Genomic DNA, 24,976 nt, shown 5'->3' with positions numbered 1-24,976 from the left:
AGCGTACAGGTCACAGTGGTGGGTATTATATGGGGCTTTGGAGACAAAACGGATGGCACTGTGATAGACAACATCCAATTTGCTGAGTAGAGTGTTGGAGGCTATTTTGTAAATGACATCGCCGAAGTCAAGGATCGGTAGGATAGTCAGTTTTACGAGGGCATGTTTGGCAGCATGAGTGAAGGAGGCTTTGTTGCGAAATAGGAAACCGATTCTAGATTTAACTTTGGATTGGAGATTCTTAATGTGAGTCTGGAAGGAGAGTTTACAGTCTAACCAGACACCTAGATATTTGTAGTTGTCCACATACTCTAGGTCAGAACCGTCTAGAGTAGTGATTCTAGTCGGGTGGGCGGGTGCAAGCAGCGTTCGGTTGAAGAGCATGCATTTAGTTTTACTAGTGTTTAAGAGCAGTTGGAGGCTACTGAAGGAGTGTTGTATGGAATTGAAGCTTGTTTGGAGGTTTGTTAACACAGTATCCAATGAAGGGCCAGATGTATACAAAATGGTGTCGTCTGCGTAGAGGTGGATCTGAGAGTCACCAGCAGCAAGAGCGACGTCATTGATATACACAGAGAAAAGAGTTGGCCCAAGAATTGAACCCTGTGGCACCCCCATAGAGACTGCCATAGGTCCAGACAACAGGCCCTCCGATTTGACACATTGAACTCTATCTGAGAAGTAGTTGGTGAACCAGGCGAGGCAGTCATTTGAGAAACCAAGGCTATTTAGTCTGCCAATAAGAATGCGGTGGTTGACAGAGTCGAAAGCCTTGGCCAGGTCAATGAAAACGGCTGCACAGTACTGTCTATTATCGATCGCGGTTATAATATCATTTAGGACCTTGAGCGTGGCTGAAGTGCACCCATGGTCCAGCTCGGAAACCGGATTGCATAGCGGAGAAGGTACGGTGGGATTCGTAATGGTCGGTGATCTGTTTGTTGACTTGGCTTTCAAAAACTTTTGAAAGGCAGGGCAGGATGGATATGGGTCTGTAACAGTTTGGATCTAGAGTGTCACCCCCTTTGAAGAGGGGGATGACCGCGGCAGCTTTCCAATCTCTGGGGATCTCAGACGTTACGAAAGAGAGGTTGAACAGGCTAGTAATAGGGGTTGCGACAATTTCGGCGGCTAGTTTTAGAAAGAAAGGGTCCAGATTGTCTAGCCCAGATGATTTGTAGGGGTCCAGATTTTGCAACTCTTTTAGAACATCAGCTGTCTGGATTTGTGTGAAGGAGAAGCGGGGGGGCATGGGCAAGTTGCAGCGGAGGGTGCAGAGCTGGTGGCCGGGGTAGTGGTAGCCAGGTGGAAAGCATGGCCAGCCGTAGCAAAATGCTTGTTGAAATTCTCGATTATTGTAGATTTATCGGTGGTGATAGTGTTTCCTAGCCTCAGTGCAGTGGGCAGCTGGGAGGAAGTGCTCTTATTTTCCATGGATTTTACAGTGTCCCAAAACTTTTTGGAGTTAGTGCTACAGGATGCAAATTTCTGTTTGAAAAAGTTAGCCTTTGCTTTCCTAACTGCTTGTGTATATTGGTTCCTAACTTCCCTGAAAAGTTGCATATCACGGGGGCTATTTGATGCTAATGCAGTACGCCACAGGATGTTTTTGTGCTGGTCAAGGGCAGTCAAGTCTGAGGAGAACCAGGGGCTATATCTGTTCTTAGTTCTGTATTTTTGAATGGGGCATGTCTATTTAAGATTGAGAGGAAATTACTTTTAAAGAACAACCAGGCATCCTCTACTGACGGAATGAGATCTATATCCATCCAGGATACCTGGGCCAGGTCAATTAGGAAGGCCTGCTCGCTGAAGTGTTTTTGGGAGCGTTTGACAGTGATGAGGGGTGGTCGTTTGACCGCGGACCCGTTACGGACGCAGGCAATAAGGCAGTGATCGCTGAGATCCTGGTTGAAGACAGCGGAGGTGTATTTAGAGGGTAAGTTAGTCAGGATGATATCTGTGAGGGTACCCATGTTTACGGATTTAGGGTTGTACCTGGTAGGTTCGTTGATAATTTGTGTGAGATTGAGGGCATCTAGTTTAGATTGTAGGATGGCCGGGGTGTTAAGCATATCCCAATTTAGGTCACCAAGCAGTACGAACTCTGAGAATAGATGGGGGGCAATCAATTCACATATGGTGTCCAGGGCACAGCTGGGGGCTGAGGGGGGTCTGTAGCAAGCGGCAACAGTGAGAGATTTATTTCTGGAAACGATATCAGCTGGTGAGGACTCAATTTACGATCTAGAGGAGGTAAATGGGTTTCTGGATCAGACTTTTGGGAAATCTGTCAAATTGGCAGATTATTTTGATGTTGATAAGTTTGTGAGGTCAGCTGTGATGTTACAGAAGACGGTGGGGTTAGACCAGTTGAGTGAGAAGAAGCGGTTTCGCTTGAGGAAATTTGTTACTGCTGTTGCAGCAGCAAAAGGTGGTGGGAAACATGGTCAGGTTAAGAGAACATTTAAATAATGATGATGATTATGCCTCATAGGGTGTTCTATTCTCTTTGTCTGGTTTCTCTGTGGTATCTTCTGCTTTTCCTTTTTCTTTTCTATATGGAGGTACTAAGGGTAGGTTCTCTCAATAGTAATGGAGGAAGGGACAGGAATAAGAGGGCTTGGGTATTAGAAGTAATAAAACAGAAAAGGCTTAATGTAGTTTTCCTACAGGAGACACATAGTGATGAGGAAAATGAGGTTGACTGGGGTATGTGGTGGGAGGGGCAGCATGTACTCAGTCATGGTACTAATTTCAGTGCTGGGGTGGCAATCTTGTTTTCTTCAGGCTTAGGGGTGACTGTGGTATCTACAACAGAGATTGTCAAGGGTCGGGTTTTGTTGGTCAAGGTGGATGTTATGTTTTTTTTTGTTTTTTTTGAATGTTTATGCTCCTAATGAGGGTACAGAGCGTATTGTTGGTTTTGATAAAATAAAGGAAACCTTAAGACAGTGTGACCAAGAGGGGTGTATGGTTTTAGGGGGGGGACTGGAACTGTACAGTGGATTTTACTGTTGATCGCACCGCTGAAGAACCTCACCTGCGGTCAGCAATTTGTCTGTCTGGTCTATTAACTGAGTTTGAGCTTTCTGATGTGTGGAGAGTAAGGAATGCAAAAGTTAGGCAGTACACATGGCTAAAAGTTAAGGAAGGTCATGTCAGTGCAGCAAGGTTAGACAGGTTGTATGTATCTGAGCAATACTGTAGTAGGGTTGGAAGGTGTGACATTACTCCTGTGGGTTTCTCTGATCACCATATTGTCACTGTTGATATTCACTTGTCCTGTCCACGAAGGTCATCATCTTATTGGTATTTTAATGTTAAATTGTTACATGATGTCATGTTTTGTGAAAGGTTTTTGTTGTTTTGGGAAAAATTGAGGGTTACAAAAGGGAATTTTGAGTCCTTGAGACAATGGTGGGAGGTTGGGAAGGCCCAAATACGATTATTTTGTCAACAGTATACTGCTCTGTCTCGAATTGAAGTTAAAGAGACTACCAGGGCCCTTGAACAGGACATTAAATCTATTGAATTGAAGTTGCTCACTCAGAATGACCCCGGACTAGTCATGAACTTACAGGACAAGAAACATGAATTGAGGTCGTTTCTGCATGAAAGAGTGAAGGGTGCCTTGATTAGGTCTCGTTTCGCTTCCCTCAAGGATATGGATGCTCCTAGTGCTTTTTTAAAAAAACCTAGGACAGTCGACATTGCAACGTAAACAGATGGTCTGCCTTCGTCTCCCTGATGGGAAGGTGACCACGGATGACAGTGAAATGGGTCAACATGCCGTGGATTTCTATTCTGCCCTCTATAAGGCGGAGGATTGTGACTCTCTGTGTACTGAACAGTTGTTACACAGTCTTCCTCAATTGGGACCTGAGCAAAGAGTCGCATTGGAGAGCAAGAGCTGTCCACAGCAGTTATGCAGCTCTCAACAGGCCGAGCCCCTGGCATTGATGGTTTACCATCTCAGTTTTATAAGCACTTTTGGGGGTCTATTGGGGAGGATTTTTATGAAGTGGTGTGTGAATCTTTTCATGAGGGCTCTCTTCCTGTATCTTGTCAACGTGCGGTACTTTCACTGTTGCCAAAAAAGGGGGATTTGGCTCTCATAAAAAATTGGAGACCTGTTGCTTTGCTGTGTGCAGAATATAAAATTGTTTCTAAATGTCTCTCAAACAGGTTGAAAGAGTATCTGGGATTGTTGGTCCACAAGGACCAGTCCTACTGTGTACCTGATCGCTCTATTGTTGACCACTTGTTTCTAATAAGAGATGTTTTAGACATTTGTAAACTGTCTGATGTAAATGTGGGTTTACTTTCTTTGGATCAGGAGAAGGCTTTTGATCGTGTGGACCACCAGTACTTGTTTAAAACAATGAAAGCCTTTGGGTTTGGGGATGTTTTTTTGTCATGGATGAATTTACTGTATGCTGGGGCCTCGTGTATGGTGAAGGTGGGGGGTGGTTTGAGTTGTCCCATCCCTGTCCAAAGGGGCATCAGGCAGGGATGCCCAATTTCAGGGCAGTTATACAGTCTGGCGATTGAACCAATGCTTTGTTTTTTAAGAGCGAAGCTTACTGGTTTCTCTGTGCCAGGTGTAATGAAGGGTCCCACGATAGCACTGTCTGCGTATGCAGATGACGTGACAGTTTTTATTACAGGGGGTGAGGATGTTAAGGTTCTCTCAGACGCTTTAAAGGTGTATGAGGGGGCCTCCTCAGCTAGAGTCAATTGGGGAAAGAGTCAAGCGCTGTGGGCAGGCCAGCTTCAGATGGGGTCCGCTCCACGGTTACCAGGGGGGCTTCAGTGGGGCAGAGATGGGATGAAGACTTTGGGGGGTTTTCTAGGCTCCGATGTCTTTCAGAAAAAGAACTGGGAGGGTGTAGTGGAGAAAGTGTGTGCCAGATTGTCTAGGTGGAAATGGGTGCTGCCCCAGCTGTCTTATAGGGGAAGGGTACTGGTAGCTAATAATCTTGCTGCCTCTACTCTGTGGCACAGACTAATGATTTTACAGCCACCAAAGGGTCTGATACAAGAGCTTCAGAGGACCCTTGTCAATTTCTTCTGGTCTGGACAACATTGGATTAAAGCTTCAGCCCTGTACCTGCCACTGCACGAGGGTGGGTAAGGCCTGGTGGACATTTCTTCCAGGATCATGGCTTTCCGGCTTCAAGCAGCCCAGAGACTGTTGTACAGTGACGGTTCTAGCTGGGTTGACACAGCCTACACATTGATGAGGAGAGCGGGCTGTTTGGGCTTAGACATGCACCTTTTCCTCTTAAAGCTGGAGGGGGGTGAGTTGCCTGGCCTGACTCCATTTTATGAGTCTGTTATGCAGGCTTGGAGAGTTCTGGTCAAGTCCCGTAAGGCCTGCACGCCATCAGGGATGTGGCTTTTTGAAGAGCCTCTTTTTCACAACACTGCCATCCAGTCCCGTGTTCTGGGTTCAGCTAGCCTACGTTCATGCCTGTTAGGCGTGGGGTGTACTAAGCTGGGTCATCTGATGTGGAACAGGAATAGGTCGTTGGAGGAGCTGGGAGAAAGAGCGGGGATCCGATCGTCTCGCCTACTGAGGAAGGTCGTCGCTGAGGTCTGTGACTCCTTGCCAGTACTTCATCTGCAGTATGTGACTGACACTTCCAATTCTGATCGGTGGAAGGAGGGTCTGGATTATGTGTTCCCTGCACTGATTGTTAGTGCTGCGGCGGGGGCATTCGAGGAGGACGTGGGGATGCTGCTTTCCTTCGATACCCCGGAGCTGGGGGAGTTCAAGGAGGTGGGAAAGAAGGCCATGTACAGAATATGTGTAAAGGTGTCCCATGCCTCTTCCCTGGAAGGGGTAAAATCGACGAGGTGGGCGGGTGTGCTTGGTCCAGGTGCCTCCCCAAAAGGCTGTTGGCGATCATTATACAAACTGCCTATTGATAAGAGGACAGCTGACCTCCAATGGAGGATAATACATGGAGCCATTGCCACCAACATGTATCTGGTACACCTGGATCCTACTGTTGGGGAGGGGTGTCCATTCTGTGCTGAGTCTGAAACTCTGGCACATCTGTTTTTACAGTGTCCCAGGTTGGTCGGGATGATTGACCTGATCACTAATTGGTTCTCAATGTTGGGAGAGGTTTTCTCTTCCCAACTGTATATATTTGGGCCAAAGTACAGGTTTAGTCAGAAAGATGTAGTTGTGTTGCTTAATTTTGTGTTAGGGGCAGCAAAATTGGCGATATGGAAGACCCGAAAGAACAGTATTCGGGGACAGGGGTCTGTGGATGTGGTGGGAATGCTGGAGGGAATGTTGGCAGCGAGACTAAGGGTTGAGTTTGCCTATTATAAACTTGTCAACAATATTGATCTGTTTATGAGTATATGGGGTATTCAGAGGCTGTTGTATTCAGTTACTGTGGAGGAGGAATTGGAGTTGTGTTTTTAATTGGTTTTGTATGAGTATTTATTGTGTGGTGGGCTCCCAGACCCAATAAAGATTATTTAAAACTCTCTCTCTCTCTCTCTCTCTCTCTCTCTCTCTCTCTCTCTCTCTCTCTCTCTCTCTCTCTCTCTCTCTCTCTCTCTCTCTCTCTCTCTCTCTCTCTCTCTCTCTCTCTCTCTCTCTCTCTCTCTCTCTCTCTCTCTCTCTCTCTCTCTCTCTCTCTCTCTCTCTCTCTCACCTCCCAGCTGATCTCCATGTTTGTGTTCTTGGTGCCCCAGCCTTTCAGGCCACTAGGGATAGCATCAGGAGCTGAAACACACAGTGACATAGAGGAGAATGTGATCTCTCTGGCTATAACATCAGGGAGAGGGACGGCTGGAGAAAGGTCTGACCCAACATCCTCCTAACACCTCCATACCCCCATCCCTACCCCCATCCTCTCTCTCCCTCCCTCCCGGTGAGTGACTCACAGGCTCCGCTGGTCTGGTATCTTTGCGAGGGGCTGCTGGGGCGGCTCTTGCCCACAGAGTTGACAGCGATGACTCTGAACTGGTAGTTGACGAAGGGAGAGAGCTGCAGGATGACAGAGTTGAGATCTCCGGGGTAACTAGACAGGTTCTGCCACTGGCCAGGCTCCCAGCGGTCCTCCTCAAACTGAACCAGGAACTCTGCAGAGAGAGGGGGGGGGAGGGATAGAGAAAGAGAAAGAGAGAAAAAGAGAGAGAGAGATGTGACACAGGCCCTGGAACGGTTGAACGTATGTATTGTGTAGTTTCGTGTGTGTGTATTTACGTGTGACGGGGCTGTTGTGGTCATCTCCAGGTATCCAGGTCAGTCGTACGCTGCGCGCTGCAGGGTCAGACACCTCCAGGTCAATGGGAGAGTCAGGACGGTCTACACAAAGGAGGGCCATGGAGTTAGGTGGTACACACACACACACACACACACTGACACACACACAAACATGAGTGCGTGCACACACACTTACACGCACACACAAGCACGTGCATGCACACACACACACACTGATAAGCACACACACGGATATGAACACGCGCACGCACACACGCTCAAATATCCCTCCCATAGACACATTTACACTAATATCTCACACACTGCATTCATTCCTTTGGAATGTTGAAGCATTAGTCGAAACTAACCATTATTATTAATAATATTATATTCTTATTCTTATTAGAGTGAAAAGAGAGAAAGACAAAAATATAGAAAGACAGAAACAGAGAACAGCAGAGAGAGAGAGAGAGAGAGAGAGAGAGAGAGAGAGAGAGAGAGAGAGAGAGAGAGAGAGAGAGAGAGGTAGAAAAGGCCACGGATGTTACCTGCAGGCAAGGCACTAGACTGTGAGGGATACAGGGAGGCATCCTCTGTGAGGGGGGCAGGGGGGTGAAGGACAGAGGTTAAAGGTTAGAGGTTAGTCAGAGCATTAGTACAGTGGAGCAACCCCCATCCACTACAGTACTACAACTGGTGCAGGGTGACGTTGCCCCTAGACACTGATCTTGGGTCAGTTTAGCATTTTCCACACTAATGGTTAAGGTTAGGATTGGGAGAGGGGAAGCTGATCCTAGATCTGTACCTAGGGGAACCTTAACTCTGGAGCACTACAACTAAACAACCAGGAAACTATGCAGTACGCTCCACCACGGTCTACATACACAACTATTAGTAACAGAAGTCTGATAGTAGTCAATAGTGATAGTAAATACAGTGACAGTCAGACATGCAACAATTTCAAGGCACATTCATTCAATCTTTAAAAACATCAAGAATAGTTATCTATGAGGGCTCACAACAATGTTAAGAAGATGAGGGTTGGTGAGAAGATGATTTGTACAATGAAAGTAGAATATTTTCACATCCATGTTGAAGACTTTGACAGTTTGTGTAGCTGGGTTCAAAGGTCAAATAGGGGGTGCTTATATTTGTCCTGTTTCACTGAATGTACAAATGGGTAACCTGTACGAGTGTGAGGTGTGAAATTGAAATGTTTCTTTGCATATCCCAACTCCCCCTGAGACACCCTCAAAGAGTGGGGTCATGGCCAGGGATCAGCCATTATTGACAGCGAACCTGGAGCAATTAGGGTTAAGTGCTAAGAGAGTCTGCTAAATTACAAAAATGTTGTACATAATGACTACTAGGGCGGCAGGTAGCCTAGCGGTAAGAGCGTTACCGAAAGGTCACTGGTTTGAAACCCAGAGCCGACTAGGTGAAGAATCTGTTGATGTGCCCTTGAGCAAGGCACTTAACCCTAATTGTTCCTGTAAGTCTCTCTGGATAAGAGTGTCTGCTAAATGACAAAAATGTAAATGCCTTGCTCAAGGGCAGACCGACAGATTTTCTTGGGATTCAAACTAGGAACCTTTTGGTTGCCCAACGCTCTAACCGCTAGGCTACCTGCCACCTACATATCCTACCTGCTGGGTTTGTGTAGTGTGTGTGTGTGTGTAGTGTTTGTGTGTGTGTGTGTGTGCTTTCGTGCGTGCGTGCGTGCGTGTGTGTGTGTGCGTGTACGTGTGTACCTAACACAGTAAGGCGTGCTGAGGCAGTGTCTTGGTCGATCTCTGTTTTAACAGTACAGGTGTATGTTCCCTCATCCTGCTCGTGGACATTAGGGATGGACAGGGAATCCTCATCCTTCTTCAACCTACAGACCAGCCATGGGAGGAAACATGGTATCACTATAACGTGACACTACAGAACATCACTATTACATGTTATTACACTTTAACTATCGCTATGCCCTTTCAACACCATTGTTTTTGTGTGTTTTTGTTGCATGGATTGCTTGTGCATTTCATCCCATGGACACAGGAATCAATCAAGTTACAGTTCGAGCCTTTAAAGGCTGATGGTAGAGAAAACTGTTGTTGAGTTGTTTGTGTTTTGAGTCTTTCACCTCCATCCCAGAGAGAGGGGCTTGTCATCCTTCAGCCAGGTAACAGTGATGGGCAGGGTGAGGTCTGATTTGACCCGGCAGTCAAAACGAGCCATGGTGCCTCTGATTGCCGACTGGTGCTCTGGAGCCCTGACGATACGGGTTGGCTCTGAAACGAACCGTGAACATCACACACACAGGATACACACAGGACACACACACACACAGGACAGACACACAGGACACACACGCATGCATATCCGGAAAGTTTAGGGAGAGAGATAGGGAAGCCAAATGCCTTACATGGAATTCCTGAACAGCTGGAGCTCAACCAATTAGATTAAGAGTAGTTTTTCTCATGATATGGGATGACATTAAGGCCACTTTCTTTTGAAATGGGATGAATGAGAATAATAAACAGACTACAGAATATGAATGTCTAATGTGAATCTCTAAGTAATGTCGTCTGCTCTGAGAAAGGAGAGGTGTTAGCTGTGATAAAAGTGTTCAGAAAGGATGGATGATCCAATCCAAAACACCATAGGTTGATAAGGCACTAGGAACTGTTCGGCATCAACACAGGGGCTATTTGGCACTGAGAAGGAAACAGAAAAACAGAAGGATGAAGTGGTGCTGTGATGTGATTGGTTGCGCTCTAACCTTTGACCTCGAGGCGGACCTGGTTCTCCTCCTTGCCCAGGATGTTGCTGGCCACACAGGTGTATGTCCCCTGGTCCTCAGCCCGCGCACGCTTGATCTCTAGGCTCCCATTGATGTAGACCCGGTATTGACCACCGTCCAGACCACTGCCCTGACCATTCTTAAACCTACACACACACACACACACAGAGGGGAAAATACTCAGGGTAAGACACACACACACACAAATGCACATCCCCACACGTAGCCACTGTGAAGGAACATTTTATGTTTGTGCTTTTCTAATAACCAATTCGACTGGGTTCATGCAAGTGACTGATTAATCGTGCCTGGGAGGAATCCTCACTATCAGTATAAGCAATTTCACATTATGTCCAGAACATTGCTTTTAGAACCGAAAGGGATATATCTCAGTTTCAAGGTCTCAGCTTGGAGAGAAGAAGCCTCGTGAGGTATTGGTCAGTCACATGCAGGAACCAAACATTAATTGTCAGCTTCCTGCCTCCTGTTTGTCTCCGGGCCTCTAGAGGTCATCTGTGTTCCCCTCTGCCTTAGTTCTTCCTCGTGTGTCCTTATTAGCTTTATCCAGGTCACCTGTGCCTTGTTTCCCCTAGAGTATTTTAGCTGTGTTTTTTCCCCTTGTTCCTCACTTGGTTTTTGAGTCCTGGCTATGTGTCTCCTGCTGTGTCCCACAGAGTCTTTCCGAGTAAGCTTTTCTAAGTTATCTTTATTTTGTTTTTCTCCCCTCGTGGAGTTATTTTGTTTTGTCCTCCTGTTTTGTTTACTGTACCTCTGTTAGTATACCTCTTTCTGAGAAGAACTTTTGTTGGATTATTTTTGAAGTGCAAAGAAATACCTTTTTTTTATATTAAACCTACTTTGCCTGGAGTATTGCCTTGGGTGTTTCGTTTGGGTCCTACTATACCTCCTCTGTGGCTAAGGGGTAGAACACCCAACTCTCCACATCTGGGACCTGAGTTCAAGCCTAGCTTGTGACAGAAAAACCAAGTCAATCATGGACCCAGAAACACTCAGTTCCAAGGACCTGTTGGCGGTGATCGCTCGACATGAGGCATCTTTCCAGCGCCATGAAGCCGTTCTCAGCCGACAGGAAGAGCTGATGGCTAGTCATTCTCAACTCCTGGCCGATATGATGAGTTCCCTCCGCCAGCTCTTTGAACGCCTCCCTGGTCCTTCCCCTTACTCCAGGTCACCCCCAGTGACGACAGGCCTTCTCCATCGGCGGAGCCCCGACTACCACCTCCCAAGCCCTTTTCTGGGGATCCAAGCTCTTGCCAGGGTTTCCTCACCCAATGCTCCCCTCACCTTCGAGCTCCAACCCTCAAGTTTTCCCACCGACCGTTCCAAGATTGCCTACATCGTTACCCTTCTTTCAGACAAGGCGCTCTCCTGGGCCTCTGCGGTGTGGCAGTCCCAGGAGGCCTGTTGTGACTCCTACGCTGCATTTGTAGAAGAGTTCAAGCGGGTGTTCGATCATCCTGTCAGTGGGCGGGAAGCTTCCAAGCGCCTACTGTCTCTCCGTCAGGGTCCCCAGAGCACGGCAGATTTTGCCATTGAATTCCGGACCATAGCAGCAAGGAGCGGATGGAATGATGAAGCGCTGAGGGTCTGTTTTCAGGGAGGGTTGTCTGAGCCCCTTCAAGATGAGTTAGCCACCCGAGAACCAGCTGGGGATCTCGAGTCCCTCATAGCCTTGGCCATCCGCCTGGACAATCGCCTAAGAGAGCGGAGAACGGCTCGCCGCCAGGGGTCTCAGTCCCAAGTTCCTCTGAGCAGCTCTGTTTCTCCTGTTTGGGCTCCGTCATTCAGAGCTTCCCGGCTCCTGAACTGCTCCAGGATTCCCGGAGAACATGCAGTTAGGCCGTTCAGGCTTTCTCCCAACGAAAGGGAACGTCGCATGAGGGAGCGTCGGTGCCTCTACTGCGGGGTTGCCGGCCACTTCCGCTCCACTTGCCCCGAGCTTTCGGGAAACGCCTGTCCCCGCCTAGCTACAGGAGGGCTGTGATGGGGAAAAATTAGAGCTCCTCCTACTAACGCTGTCTTAGCTATCCCAGCCACTCTGTCCTGGAAGGGCCACCAGCATCGGGTCCAGGCTATGATTGATTCCGGTGCCGCAGGTGATTTCCTGGATTTAACCTTGGCTAAGGAACTTGAGATCCCTACCCAACTACTTCCTCAACCCCAGGCAGTTACAGCCTTAGATGGCAGACCTCTGGAACCAGGAAAGGTTACAGAGGCGACTCAGTCCCTGCGACTTACCATCTTTCAACACCAGCAGGAGGAGACCTTCTATCTCATTGACTCCCCGAGTATCCTATTATCCTGGGTCACCCTTGGCTATGCAGACATAATCCCCAGATCGACTGGCCTACTGGCACCATTCTAAGCTGGGGTCCCACTTGCCAACTCACCTGCATGCTTCAGAGTCCCTCAGCCCCTAGTACCCAGTTTCAAGAGTCTGTTGGCGTCTCCCGAGTCCCCAGTGTTTACCATCGGTTCAAGGCAGTGTTCAGCAAGTCCCGGGCTACTTCCTTACCGCCTCACCGCACGTATGACTGTGCCATTGATCTACTCCTGGTTGCTGCCCTCCTAGAGGTCGGATCTTTTCCTTATCCTCCCCCGAGCACTCAGCTATGGACACCTACATTAAGGAGTCCTTGGCAGCCGGCCTCATCTGTGCCTCTACTTCGGCTGGGGCGGGCTTCTTTTTTGTTGAAAAGAAAGACGGGGGTCTTAGGCCTTGTATTGATTACCGGGACTCAACAAGATCACGGTTCGGAATCGATACCCCCCTTCCTCTCATGGCCACTGCTTTTGAGCGGCTTCAAGGGGGCTTCCATTTTTACTAAACTGGATCTCCGCAATGCTTACCATCTCGTGCGGATCCGGCCAGGAGACGAATGGAAGACGGCCTTCAACACGCCCACGGGGCACTATGAATATCGGGTGATGCCGTTCGGGCTCACCAATGCCCCCGCAGTATTCCAAGCCCTGATTAATGATGTTCTCCGGGATATGCTTAATCTGTTCGTCTTCGTGTACCTGGACGATATCCTCATCTTCTCGAGGTCACTGAAGGAGCATGAGGGGCATGTTAGCAGGGGTTCTCCAGAGGCTCCTTGACAATCACCTCTACGTTAAACCTGAGAAGTGTGAGTTTCATGTTTCCCAGACTCAGTTTCTCGGGTTTATTGTCACTCCCGGCCACCTAGAGATGGATCCCAAGAAGGTCAAAGCGGTCCACAGCTGGCCCACACCTGCCACGGTCAAGGAGGTTCAACGGTTCATTGGCTTTTCTAACTTCTATCGGAAGTTCATTAAGAATTTCAGCTCTGTGGTAGCCCCCTTGACGACGCTTACCAAGGGAGGAGGGACCAAGATTCACTGGGGTCCGGAAGCAGCAGGGGGCCTTCGAGGATCTCAAGCGCCGCTTCACTTCTGCTCCGATTCTGGTGATCCCTGACCCAGAAAGACCTTTCGTGGTGGAGGTGGACGCCTCAGAGGTGGGGGTGGGAGCCGTCCTGTCACAGAGGGGTGAGGATGGGAGATTACACCCTTGTGCCTTCATGTCTCGCCGCCTGTCTGAGGCCGAGCGCAACTACCACGTGGGGGGATCGAGAGTTGCTTGCGGTAAAACTGGCCTTGGAAGAGTGGCGCCATTGGCTTGAGGGCTCAGCATCCTTTCCAGGTTCTCACAGACCACAAGAACCTGGAATATCTCCAACAGGCAAGCGGATGAACCCTCGGCAAGCACGATGGTCCCTTTTTTTTAATCGATTCCAGTTTCTCCTGTCTTACAGACCTGGCACCAAGAACGTCAAGCCGGATGCCCTGTCTCGAGCCTATTCTCCCGAGATACAAGAGAAGCCCTTGGCATCGATTATTCCGAGGTCTAGGATCGTCGCACCTCTTCAGTGGGAACTAGAAAGAGGGGTACGAGAGGCCCTTGTCCATGAGCCCGATCCAGGCGGTGGTCCTGCCGGACGCCTGTACGTTCCCTCTCTCTGTTCGGGCCCGCGTCTTGCAGTGGGGGTCATGAGTCGCCCTTGACATGCCATCCGGGTAGTGCTCGCACACTGGAATTCCTCCAGCGGCGGTTTTGGTGGCCGTCCATCAAGAAGGACGTGCAGGTCTATGTTGGGGCCTGCCCTGTGTGCAACCAGGGAAAGTCGACACGTCAGCGACCCCAGGGACTGCTCCATCCCTTACCTGTTCCTCGCAGGCCATGGTCACACCTTTCTCTGGATTTTGTTACGGGACTTCCTCCATCCCAGGGCAACACAGTCATCCTAGTGGTTGTTGACCGGTTCTCTAAGGCTGCCCGGTTTATTCCCCTGCCCAAGCTGCCCTCGGCCAAGGAGACTGCTGAGCTCCTCATGAACCATGTCTTCCGGATATTTGGTATTCCCCTGGACGTTGTCTCCGACCGAGGTCCCCAATTCGTCCCGGTTTTGGGGGCCTTCTGCAGGCTTATTGGGGCCACAGCCAGCCTATCGTCTGGGTTCCATCCAGAGTCTAATGGCCAAACGGAACGGATTAATCAGGATCTGGAGACCACCCTGCGGTGTATGGCGGCCAGTAATCCCACGTCTTGGGCCACCTATATCATTTGGGCTGAATATGCCCACAACACCCTCCAGTCCTCAGCCACCGGACTGTCCCCCTTCGAATGCCAGTTCGGATACACCCCTCCATTATTTCCAGAGGAAGAGGCGCAGGTTGGTGTTCCCTCGGCCCAGCGCTTTGTCCAACGCTGTAGGCGGACCTGGAAGAAGGCCAGGCGTACCCTCCTTCGGACCTCCCAGAGATACCAAAGTCAGGCTAATCGCCGCCGCCGGACGGCCCCTAGTTTCCGAGCTGGTCAGAGAGTTTGGTTGGCCACCAAGAACCTGCCCCTCCGGGTCGAATCCAAGAAGCTTTCCCAGAAGTACATCGGCCCTTTCCGCATAGCAAGAAAAGTTAACCCTGTTTCTTATCGTTTGGTTCTCCCTCGCTCCCTTAGAAGCTTAACCCCACTTTCCATGTTTCACTACTAAAACCTGTCTTGTCTTCTCCCTTTGCCCCCCCACGCAGGCCCCCGCCACCTCCCAGGATCATTGACGGCCAGCCAGCCTACACAGTGCGCCGGATACTGGACTCCCGGAGGGTCCAGAACTCTCTGCAGTATCTGGTGGACTGGGAGGGCTACGGGCCAGAGGGAAAGCGCTCCTGGGTTCCAGCCAAGGACATCCTGGACCCAGGTTTGATCCGAGAGTTTCGCACCCTGAGGCCAGGGTGTTCTGGAAGGAACGTCAGGAGTCGTTCCTAGAGGAGGGGGTCCTGTCAGCTTCCTGCCTCCTGTTTGTCTCCGGGCCTCTAGAGGTCATCTGTGTTCCCCTCTGCCTTAGTTCTTCCTCGTGTGTCCTTATTAGCTTTATCCAGGTCACCTGTGTCTTGTTTCCCCTAGAGTATTTTAGCTGTGTTTTTTCCCCTTGTTCCTCACTTGGTTTTTGAGTCCTGGCTATGTGTCTCCTGCTGTGTCCCACAGAGTCTTTCCGAGTAAGCTTTTCTAAGTTATCTTTATTTTGTTTTCTCCCCTCGTGGAGTTATTTTGTTTTGTCCTCCTGTTTTGTTTACTGTACCTCTGTTAGTATACCTCTTTCTGAGAAGAACTTTTGTTGGATTATTTTTGAAGTGCAAAGAAATACCTTTTTTTATATTAAACCTACTTTGCCTGGAGTATTGCCTTGGGTGTTTCGTTTGGGTCCTACTATACCTCCTCTGTGGCTAAGGGGTAGAACACCCAACTCTCCACATCTGGGACCTGAGTTCAAGCCTAGCTTGTGACATTAATAATGAATTAATAATGAATAATGAATAATGTAAATCATGCAAATATAACTTGTCTGTGTAAGCAGTATATAAGATAACTAATGGGATTGTCCCGGCGGAGCTCCCGACCGACGTGTACAGTCGTGGTCAAAAGTTTTGAGAATGACACACGTATTGGTCTTCACAAAGTTCGCTGCTTCAGTGTTATGAGATATTTTTGTCAGATGTTACAATGGTATACTAAAGTATAATTACAAGCATTCCATAAGTGTCAAAGGCTTTTATTGACAATTACATTAAGTTTATGCAAAGAGTCAATATTTGCAGTGTTGACCCTTCTTTTTCAAGACCTCTGCAATCCGCTCTGGCATGCTGTTAATCAACTTCTTGGCCACATCCTGACTGATGGCAGCCCATTCTTGCATAATCAATGCTTGGAGTTTGTCAGAATTTGTGGGTTTTTGTTTGTCCACCCGCCTCTTGAGGATCGACCACAAGTTCTCAATGGGATTAAGGTCTGGGGAGTTTCCTGGCCATGGACCCAAAATGTTGATGTTTTGTTCCCCAAGCCACTTAGTTATCACTTTTGCCTTATGGCAAGGTGCTCCATCATGCATTGGTCATCACCAAACTGTTCTTGGATGGTTGGGAGAAGTTGCTCTCGGAGGATGTGTTAGTACCATACTTAATTCATGGCTGTGTTCTTAGGCAAAATTGTGAGTGAGCCCACTCCCTTGGCTGAGAAGCAACCCCACACATGAATGGTCTCAGGATGCTTTACTGTTGGCATGACACAGGACTGATGGTAACGCTCACCTTGTCTTCTAAGGACAAGATGTTTTCCGGATGCCCCAAACAATCGGAAAGGGGATTCATCAGAGAAAATGACTTTACCCCAGTCCTCAGCAGTCCAATCCCTGTACCTTTTGCAGAATATCAGTCTGCCCCTGATGTTTTTCCTGGAGAGAAGTGGCTTCTTTGCTGCCCTTCTTGACACCAGGCCATCCTCCAAAAGTCTTCATCTCACTGTGCGTGCAGATGCACTCACACCTGCCTGCTGCCATTCCTGAGCAAGCTCTGCACTGGTGGTGCCCCGATCCCGCAGCTGAATCAACTTCAGGAGACGGTCCTGGCGCTTGCTGGACTTTCTTGGGCGCCCTGACACCTTCTTCACAACAATTGAACCTCTCTCCTTGATCCGATAAATGGTTGATTTAGGTGCAATCTTACTAGCAGCAATATCCTTGCCTGTGAAGCCCTTTTTGTGCAAAGCAATGATGACGGCACGTGTTTCCTTTCAGGTAACCATGGTTAACAGAGGAAGAACAATGATTTCAAGCATCACTCTCCTTTTAAAGCTTCCAGTCTGTTATTCTAACTCAATCAGCATGACAGAGTGATCTCCAGCCTTGTCCTCGTCAACACTCTCACCTGTGTTAATGAGATAATCACTGTCATGATGGCAGCTTGTCCTTTTGTGGCAGGGCTGAAATGTAGTGGAAATGTTTTTTTGGGGGATTTAGTTCAATTTCATGGCAAAGAGGGACTTTGCAATTAATTGCAATTCATCTGATCACTCTTCATGACATTCTGGAGTATATGCAAATTGTCATCATCAAAACTGAGGCAGCAGACTTTGTGAAAATTAGTATTTGAGTCATTCTCAACACTTTTGACCACGACTGTACTATGGTGCATTAAGTTTGTTGGAACCTCTCCAGTTAACTGACGATAAAGAATGAGTCATTTAAGTTTGACTTTGAGTCCCTGGTGGTAATTTCCACGACACCACACAACTTTGACAGTTTTTGCACGGTTAAATCGTATCTCCTCAGAAGGTAATGTCTATCCTCTATCTGGGTCTATCTTTCCATACTCACTAGCATATGTAGTTTGGGTTTTGTGTGGACCACAGGAAGAGTAGCTGTTGCACGACAGCTAATGGGGATCCTAATAAAGTAAACTCACCAACGTAGCTCAGGAAATGGCGAGCCAAAGAAGGGACAGTCCAGGAAGGTTCTGTTGTTCTCTATCACCTTTATCAGCTGGTTCTTAGGACCAAGCATCCTGGGAGCCATGTCTATAGAGAGAGAGAGAGAGAGAGAGAGAGAGAGAGAGAGAGAGAGAGAGAGAGAGAGAGAGAGAGAGAGAGAGAGAGAGAGAGAGAGAGAGAGAGAGAGAGAGAGAGAGAGAGAGAGAGAGAAGAGAGAGAGAGAGGGAGAGCGAGAGGAGGGCAGAGAGAATGAGAGAGAATGAATTTATATATTTAGTCCTATTTAATTATAGCTTAATCACTCAACATCATCATCTTCATCACCACCAACACCACTCCCTCTCTTTACCCAGTATGCTGACGAATGCGTTGGCCAGCAGGTAACCATGGTGATTGGAGGCGTTACATTGGTACACAGCGCTGCTGCCTATCTGAACCGAGCGGAAGATGATGGTGTCACCTACCACCGATCTGCTGGGGTTGGGCAGGGAGCCTGGGAGAGGGGGAGAGAGGTAGAGGGCAGAGGGAGAGAAAGGGGGGAGAGAAGAGAGAAGATAGAAGAGAAAGAGATGAGGGAGATAAATGTAAATAGTGAAAACTGGTTGGCAATAGACATGCTGATTTGAGTTGGTTTATAATGATGGTACTCTATGTCCATTAGAACACAGCAGGGTGATGATGAATGACTCACTATCGCTCTCCATAGGCTCTCCGTTGACCAGCCACTGGATGAGTGGTTTGGGGTTCCCATTGGCCCGACACACCAGACGACCGTTCTCATCCGGCGCTAACACCAGATTGGACGGCTTGTCCAGCCAATAGGGAGCCGCTGTTGGGTACAAGAGATGCCATTGGTCGAGATGGTCAACCCCAAATATCAACACACACACACGCGCGCACGCGCGCGCACACACACACACACGCGCACACACAAAACACCCCGTCCGTGTATACCTTTAACCTGGACGTAGATGGAGTGTCGGATGCTTCCTATCTGATTGTTGGCCATGCACATGTACTCCCCTGCATCCTCCTCTGACACACTGTCAATACGCAGAGTCTTATTGTAGTTGTCTAGCTTCACCTTCTGGTTCAGGTCTCCTCCCTTCTTAAACCACTTTATAATGGGGGTGGGACTGAGAGGGGGATAGGGATAGAGTGGGTGAGGGGGAAAAGGTAAAGGGGGGAGTGAGATTGGGTGTTATTTTTCCTGAGAAAAGATACAGTATGTGTGCGTGTATGTGTGTGTGTGTGTGTGTATGTGTGTGTGTGTGCGTCTGCGTGCGTGGGCGTGTGTATTTCAGCCACTCACACTCCGGCAGCGATACACTCCAGCTGTAGCTTTTGTCCTCTCAGCACCATCATCCTTGAGCTGTCAGTCCCCGTGGGGGAGAGGAAGGTAGGGGTGGTCTCTGCTACCTTACGACCTTGGGACAGGAGAGGAAGGGGTTAATACACACACAACCATGATCACACCCACACTAAATATTCAACACATTCACCTTCATCCAAATTCTAATCAAACATAATCATTGGAGTTTATGTTTAATCCAAAACTCACTTCCGACACCATAAGTGTACAAGCTCCTTATAAGGATAAGAGACAGAGGAAAACTAATCGGTAGATTCTTTTCATGCTTCTATGTCAGCGTCTCTGCCAAGCAAATGGAATAAATGGTTAATCTACATCCATAGAATGTCCTCATCCTTCTCTTCATGTCGCCCCATGTAGCTTTGGCTTGTTTTCCTGTTTGTTCCGCAGCCAGATCAACCTGTTAGCTGTTCCTTTGTCTGTCAACCCCCCTGGCGTGCCATTTAAACCAGAGAACAAAGAAAAACAACTACGTTGATCTCCAACTTTCAGTCCGCCAGAGAAAAGAGACCAGAAACTGTTAATAAAACAGAGTGACAAGCCTGATGAAACAGAAAACATACTGTTTTTTCTTTTCTTTTCTTTCTTCTTCTAAGGAAATCATTTGATCTAATTTAAAGAGCATATTTTCGGGTCGCTGAGTTCAGATATTTCAGTGACATGCTTCATGTAACAACACCACTGCAGGGTGATGTTAAATCACTAATGTTTCCCCCTGCCAACGTTTGGATCCTTTCCAGAACCTTATGCGCTCTGTCGGGTTCAGGGTTCGGCATTAAAGGATTTATCCTCTTAAAGATAATGTATCAGAAATGTTGTGTTGCGTCATGAAGGAAGTTTAGACATAGATCAGTGGCAACACTCGTGGCTGTGAGCTGCTTATTTGTTTGTTGCATTTTAAGGACAGAAAAGTGTGTGCTATTGACGGGATAATTCACCAAAATCAACATAATTTCAACTAATGATACATTTCATAACACAGTACTTACCCTTTACCTCAAAATTCTAAATAATACACATATAAATGAATACAGCATTTCATCAGACAGTAAGACATATATGGCAAAAGTGAGTGTTACCAAACTTTAAAGACATTAGGTCGAGTTAGAAGGTTAACCCACATTAAACGGAACTAGCCTCAAAAGTAATGGCGCTATAATAAACCAGCCACAATTAGCGTTAGCTTCTTCTGTGATGCAGATCTGATCTGTAGGCCTATGGGATTAAATAATGTGTTAACGGTTAGCATCTCCAGTGCCCTGCAAACAGAGAGCGTGGCAGTGTTGTTAGTGTCACTTGGAGAGAGAGGATCTCAGGGATTAGTACAGACAACTGGCACAGGACATAACTGCCAGAATAATGGAAACACATGAGGAAATGAGGGATACAAAGTATATTGAAAGCAGGTGCTTCCACACAGGTGTGGTTCCTGAGTTAATTAAACAATCAACATCCCATCATGCTTAAGGTCATGTATAAAAATGCCAGACAGGCCATTAGTTTGGCCATTATTTTGGCTACCATGGTTATGCACCCATAGGATGACAATGCCCCCATTCACATGGCACGAGTGGTCACTGAATGGTTTGATGAGCATGAAAATGATGTAAACCATATGCCATGGCTGTCTCAGTCACAGGACAACCTTACTACCACTCTGTGTGTGTGTGTGTGTGTGTGTGTGTGTGTGTGTGTGTGTGTGTGTGTGTGTGTGTGTGTGTGTGTGTGTGTGTGTGTGTGTGTGTGTGTGTGTGTGTGTGTGTGTGTGTGTGTGTGTGTGTGTGTGTGTGTGTGTGTGTGTAAGAGATACTCATTATGACAGGTGGTGCAGCTCTATCCCTCTCCTATGCTCTCTCTCCGTGTGTGAACACGCATGTGACTACATGCTTATAACAATGAATGAACATATCATCAATACAAATGCTTTTATTTGTATGCATGATTGTATGCATGATTTAGGATCATCCCTGTTTACTCAGCCTATCTTTTATACCTCCGCCACACAACCTTCACATAGGGGTTAGTTGGGGGCAGTCCCCATTCTGTTCCTATGACAGTCCCCTCACAAAGGTACACATACCATCACTCCCAGGCCTACTCCCCAAGGCCAGGGTAGTAATAACATTGACCACTGGTTCCCCCTCTGGCTATGGGCTGACTGTGAAATGGGCTTGGGTTAAGGGCTTTATGATAAGCAGTAGGAGAGGAGAAGCTTTACTCTGTCCATTCCTCTAAGTGATGGGCAATTAATTAGATACAGGGGTGGAGTGTGTGTGTGTGTGTGTGTGTGTGTGTGTGTGTGTGTGTGTGTGTGTGTGTGTGTGTGTGTGTGTGTGTGTGTGTTGTGGGGGAGGGCGAGGGGGGGAGAGACCAAGGAGAGATGTATTTTAGGAAGAGGAGACCTTTCTAACCCCCTCTTGGACTGCTACAGTACCCAGGGAGATTCCACAAAGCTCTACTGTCACATCTAACTTAGTTTGGAGAGGCTCTAAGGGCATGCTTGACATTGGTTGAGTTAAGGGACAACCTCAATTGGCCTATTGTCAGCTGCTGAGTTACTGCATATGCAATGAGTCAGCTTGTGAGAGAGAAGGATATGCAAGGATAAAGGACCTTATGGGCAATCAACCCAGTGTTATATTTTGCCTGTGAGAGGGGTGAGTCTCATTGAAAACAGAAGGGTGTGTAAATAAAACACGCAACACTTGAATTAAATTCAGTTTAGTAAGGCTGAGCTGGCTGGTTAGCAGGCCATGGTTAAGGTTAAGGTGCTTGCTATTGCAGGACAATATCAGTCTGGAAATAATGTTAACAGTATTGAAAGAAAATCCATTGAGTGGACAGATTAGCAGGCTAGACTATGATGCTAGCTGTGTTAGCTAGCTGTGTTGTTAACAGATCCATTGCACTGACTGGTTAGTATTAGCAGGCTAGGCTACATGGCTAGCTGTATTAGGATGATGACCGGGTACTGCTATGGGTGAAGAGTAGGGGGTAACAGGAAGAGTGTGTGTCTGGACTGGACTCACCGCCATATGGGTCAGTGGAGTTGACAGAGGAAGTGTCGTTATACGGCTCCTCTGAAAAAACACACACCACACACACACACAGGGCTGACAGCATGCAGAACACACACGCACAGAGACACTCCTGTACATACACACTCACATGCACAAAATGTAAATTAATGTATCAACAAAAAAAATGACATTAGGGGCTGATTTCCAGTTCCAAGAGAGCTGTAAGAATGGATGAGCACTGAGCAGCTTTCTCCCCTGCGTCAGAAAAAGAGAAATGTCAACTTCTTACAGACAGATGGGCACTGTGGAGAAATCCTCTGTCAGGAACAATTGTGGCAGAGCCGTAGGAGAGAACACAGGCACAACACACACTGAGGAACAAAGGAGAATGTCCTTGTAAAATAACATACTGTACATGTCATGGCCTCAGGCCACCTCTAGAGGGAGACATCTCATATTTCATATTTCATGTGAGGCACACTGGTTGACCATACAATAGATGATGCTATTCACACACAACAATAGAACACGGCTACATTCAAATACTTTTGGTTGGTGTAGGGATACGTGTGTGTGTGTGTGTAGCCTACTTACTGGTCTGCACTTTGAGTGTGAAGGGGTTCTTCTGCTGGATGGTATGTGTGAAGAGGAAGCGGGCGTTGCAGCTGTAGTCTGTGTGTGAGTCTTTAGCCAGAACGTTAGAGAAATACAGATCTCCATTCAGACCCATGGACACACGCCTGTCCTGGGTTATAGACATCATGGCTGTGGAGGGAGAGAAGGAGGGAGAGAGAAGGAGGAAGGGAGAAGGAGGGAGGGAGGGAAGGAAGGAAAGGAGAGAGAAAGAGATGGGAGACGGTGGAGAGAGAGGAAGGAGGGAGGGAGAGAGAGAAAGAGAAGGAAGGCAGTTGAGAGAGAGGAAGGAGGGAGGGAGAGAGAGAAAGAGAAGGGAGGCAGTAGAGAGAGGAAGGAGGGAGGGAGAGAGAGAGAAAGAGAAGGGAGGCGGTAGAGAGAGAGGAAGGAGGGAGGGAGAGATGTAGCGAGGGAGAGGTAAGGATGGGGGGAGGAGGGAGAGGGAGAGAGAGAGGTAAGTATGGGGGAAAAAGAAGGGAGAGAGAGTGAGTGAGTGAGAAAGATACTAAATCATTTAGACTGTATGCTTCATAATGAACCATAACATGATCTAATTTCAGAGGCATTCACGAAACTGGCCAAGCTGAGTAGCCTACATCTCAAAAACAGAGTCAGTCCCAACCAGATAGATAAAGATCAAATAGACGTTACCCTTTAAACACTGTAATTTGGTCTCATTGGTTTAACCTCCTAACTAGACTGGCCCTGGGCTGAGTGTATGTAACGTGTAATAGAGTACCATGTCTGTTCTCTCTAGCAGTGTTTGGACATACAGTGGTAGCCAGTGGGGCCAGCCATAGACAATATATCCTATCTAGGATTCTATATCTATGGTGCCAGCTAGTTCAGCTCTAGTGGTCATCCTCTGTGATGATGTGGCACTGGGACTTGTCGCTCTGGGGCTCTGTGTTAACGTTAACTCCTAACACACACAGACGCTCCCGACAGATGATCACACACTCTGTAACCAAGACGAGCGACAGGGCCAATCTGGTTGTCTTGACGGTGCCCGAGGTCACCCAGCCGGTGGTCTAATGTAGTGGTGGTGTGTAATTGGGCAATGTGCCATAATGCTATGATCACTGTATGTTCTAATCTACTGTATGTATTATGTTCATAGCGGCCCCAGGGCTATTATTAGCATGGCTAATAAAGATGTAGTGAAGTGAGAGTAGTGGAGTACAGTCCAGAGAGTATAGCGACACCATTAGCTGTGAAGGACTACTTCAGTCTGGGCTCTATAAATGGCTTCTGCCTGCTCTTGGGTTCTGCTTTCTCAGCTCTTTACCCAGCAGAGTCAGAGAATCACACACTCACACACAGACACACACACACACACAGATTTACAGTGGGTCAGCAATAACACACACCACTAGAGAAGAGGACAGAGCGATAGTAAGGAGGGAGAGAGAGTGAACGAATGAGAAAGTGAGAGAGAGCAAGAGAGAGAGAGTGAGAGAGAGAGAGAGAGAGAGAGAGAGAGAGAGAGAGAGAGAGAGAGAGAGAGAGAGAGAGAGAGAAAGAGAGATAGAGAGAGAGGGGGAGAGAGAGAGAGGAGAGAGGGGGAGAGAGAGAGAGAGAGAGAGAGAGAGAGAGAGAGAGAGAGAGAGAGAGAGAGAGAGAGAGAGAGAGAGAGAGAGAGAGAGAGAGAGAGAGAGAACGCGATAGCGATAGCATAAAAGAGAAAGTGACAGAAGAGCTGAGAGGTCACCTATGAGGACAAACGACTGGGATAAAGAGGGACAGAAGGACACAGAGGGAGAGGGGGACAGACAAACATACAAACATACAGAGAGAGAGCTAGACTCACCGCTGTTCATCCAGAAGGTGTGTGGAGGGGGCAGGCCTGGAGGAGGGTTACAGGCCAAGACTAGGGAAGAACCCTCACCCACTACCACTGGCTCCAACACCTCCTTAGGCCACAGAGGGGACTCTGACAGAGGGAGCAACAGATGGAGAGAGATATTTAGATGACATGAGATCACAGGAGACTGCTGAGGGGAGAACGGCTCATAATAATGGCCAGAACGGAGCAAATGGAATGGCATCAAACACCTGGGAACCATGTGTTCGATATATTTGATACCATTCCACTGATTCCACTTCAGTCATTACCACAAGCCCT

The 24,976-nt window shown here is 47.8% G+C and overlaps 1 protein-coding gene across 11 annotated transcripts in view; it reads right to left on the bottom strand.

Annotated features, from left to right (window-relative positions):
- The window catches only part of LOC121578145 (neurofascin), a 203,693-nt gene that overhangs the window by 48,902 nt on the left and 129,815 nt on the right, over positions 1-24,976 (bottom strand). For 6 of the 11 annotated variants that reach the window (XM_041892280.2, XM_041892279.2, XM_041892281.2 and 3 more), the window contains exons 7-21: positions 24,662-24,784; positions 22,813-22,983; positions 22,228-22,278; positions 19,139-19,253; positions 18,781-18,962; positions 18,518-18,655; positions 18,176-18,319; positions 17,802-17,913; positions 10,002-10,168; positions 9,363-9,510; positions 8,986-9,110; positions 7,783-7,827; positions 7,235-7,336; positions 6,913-7,110; positions 6,681-6,751 (exon numbers count right to left, since the gene is read on the bottom strand). In XM_041892280.2, coding sequence (XP_041748214.1) covers positions 6,681-6,751; positions 6,913-7,110; positions 7,235-7,336; positions 7,783-7,827; positions 8,986-9,110; positions 9,363-9,510; positions 10,002-10,168; positions 17,802-17,913; positions 18,176-18,319; positions 18,518-18,655; positions 18,781-18,962; positions 19,139-19,253; positions 22,228-22,278; positions 22,813-22,983; positions 24,662-24,784 — 1,892 coding nt within the window. The remainder of the gene's footprint in view (positions 1-6,680; positions 6,752-6,912; positions 7,111-7,234; positions 7,337-7,782; positions 7,828-8,985; positions 9,111-9,362; positions 9,511-10,001; positions 10,169-17,801; positions 17,914-18,175; positions 18,320-18,517; positions 18,656-18,780; positions 18,963-19,138; positions 19,254-22,227; positions 22,279-22,812; positions 22,984-24,661; positions 24,785-24,976) is intronic. The other 5 variants (XM_041892282.2, XM_041892287.2, XM_041892283.2 and 2 more) reach the window with 3 other exon arrangements.

Source organism: Coregonus clupeaformis, chromosome 12 (assembly GCF_020615455.1).
Source record: "Coregonus clupeaformis isolate EN_2021a chromosome 12, ASM2061545v1, whole genome shotgun sequence".
NCBI lineage: Eukaryota > Metazoa > Chordata > Actinopteri > Salmoniformes > Salmonidae > Coregonus > Coregonus clupeaformis.
The sequence above is the reverse complement of the archived record's forward strand: the minus strand, read 5'-3'. Positions and strand labels throughout refer to the sequence as shown.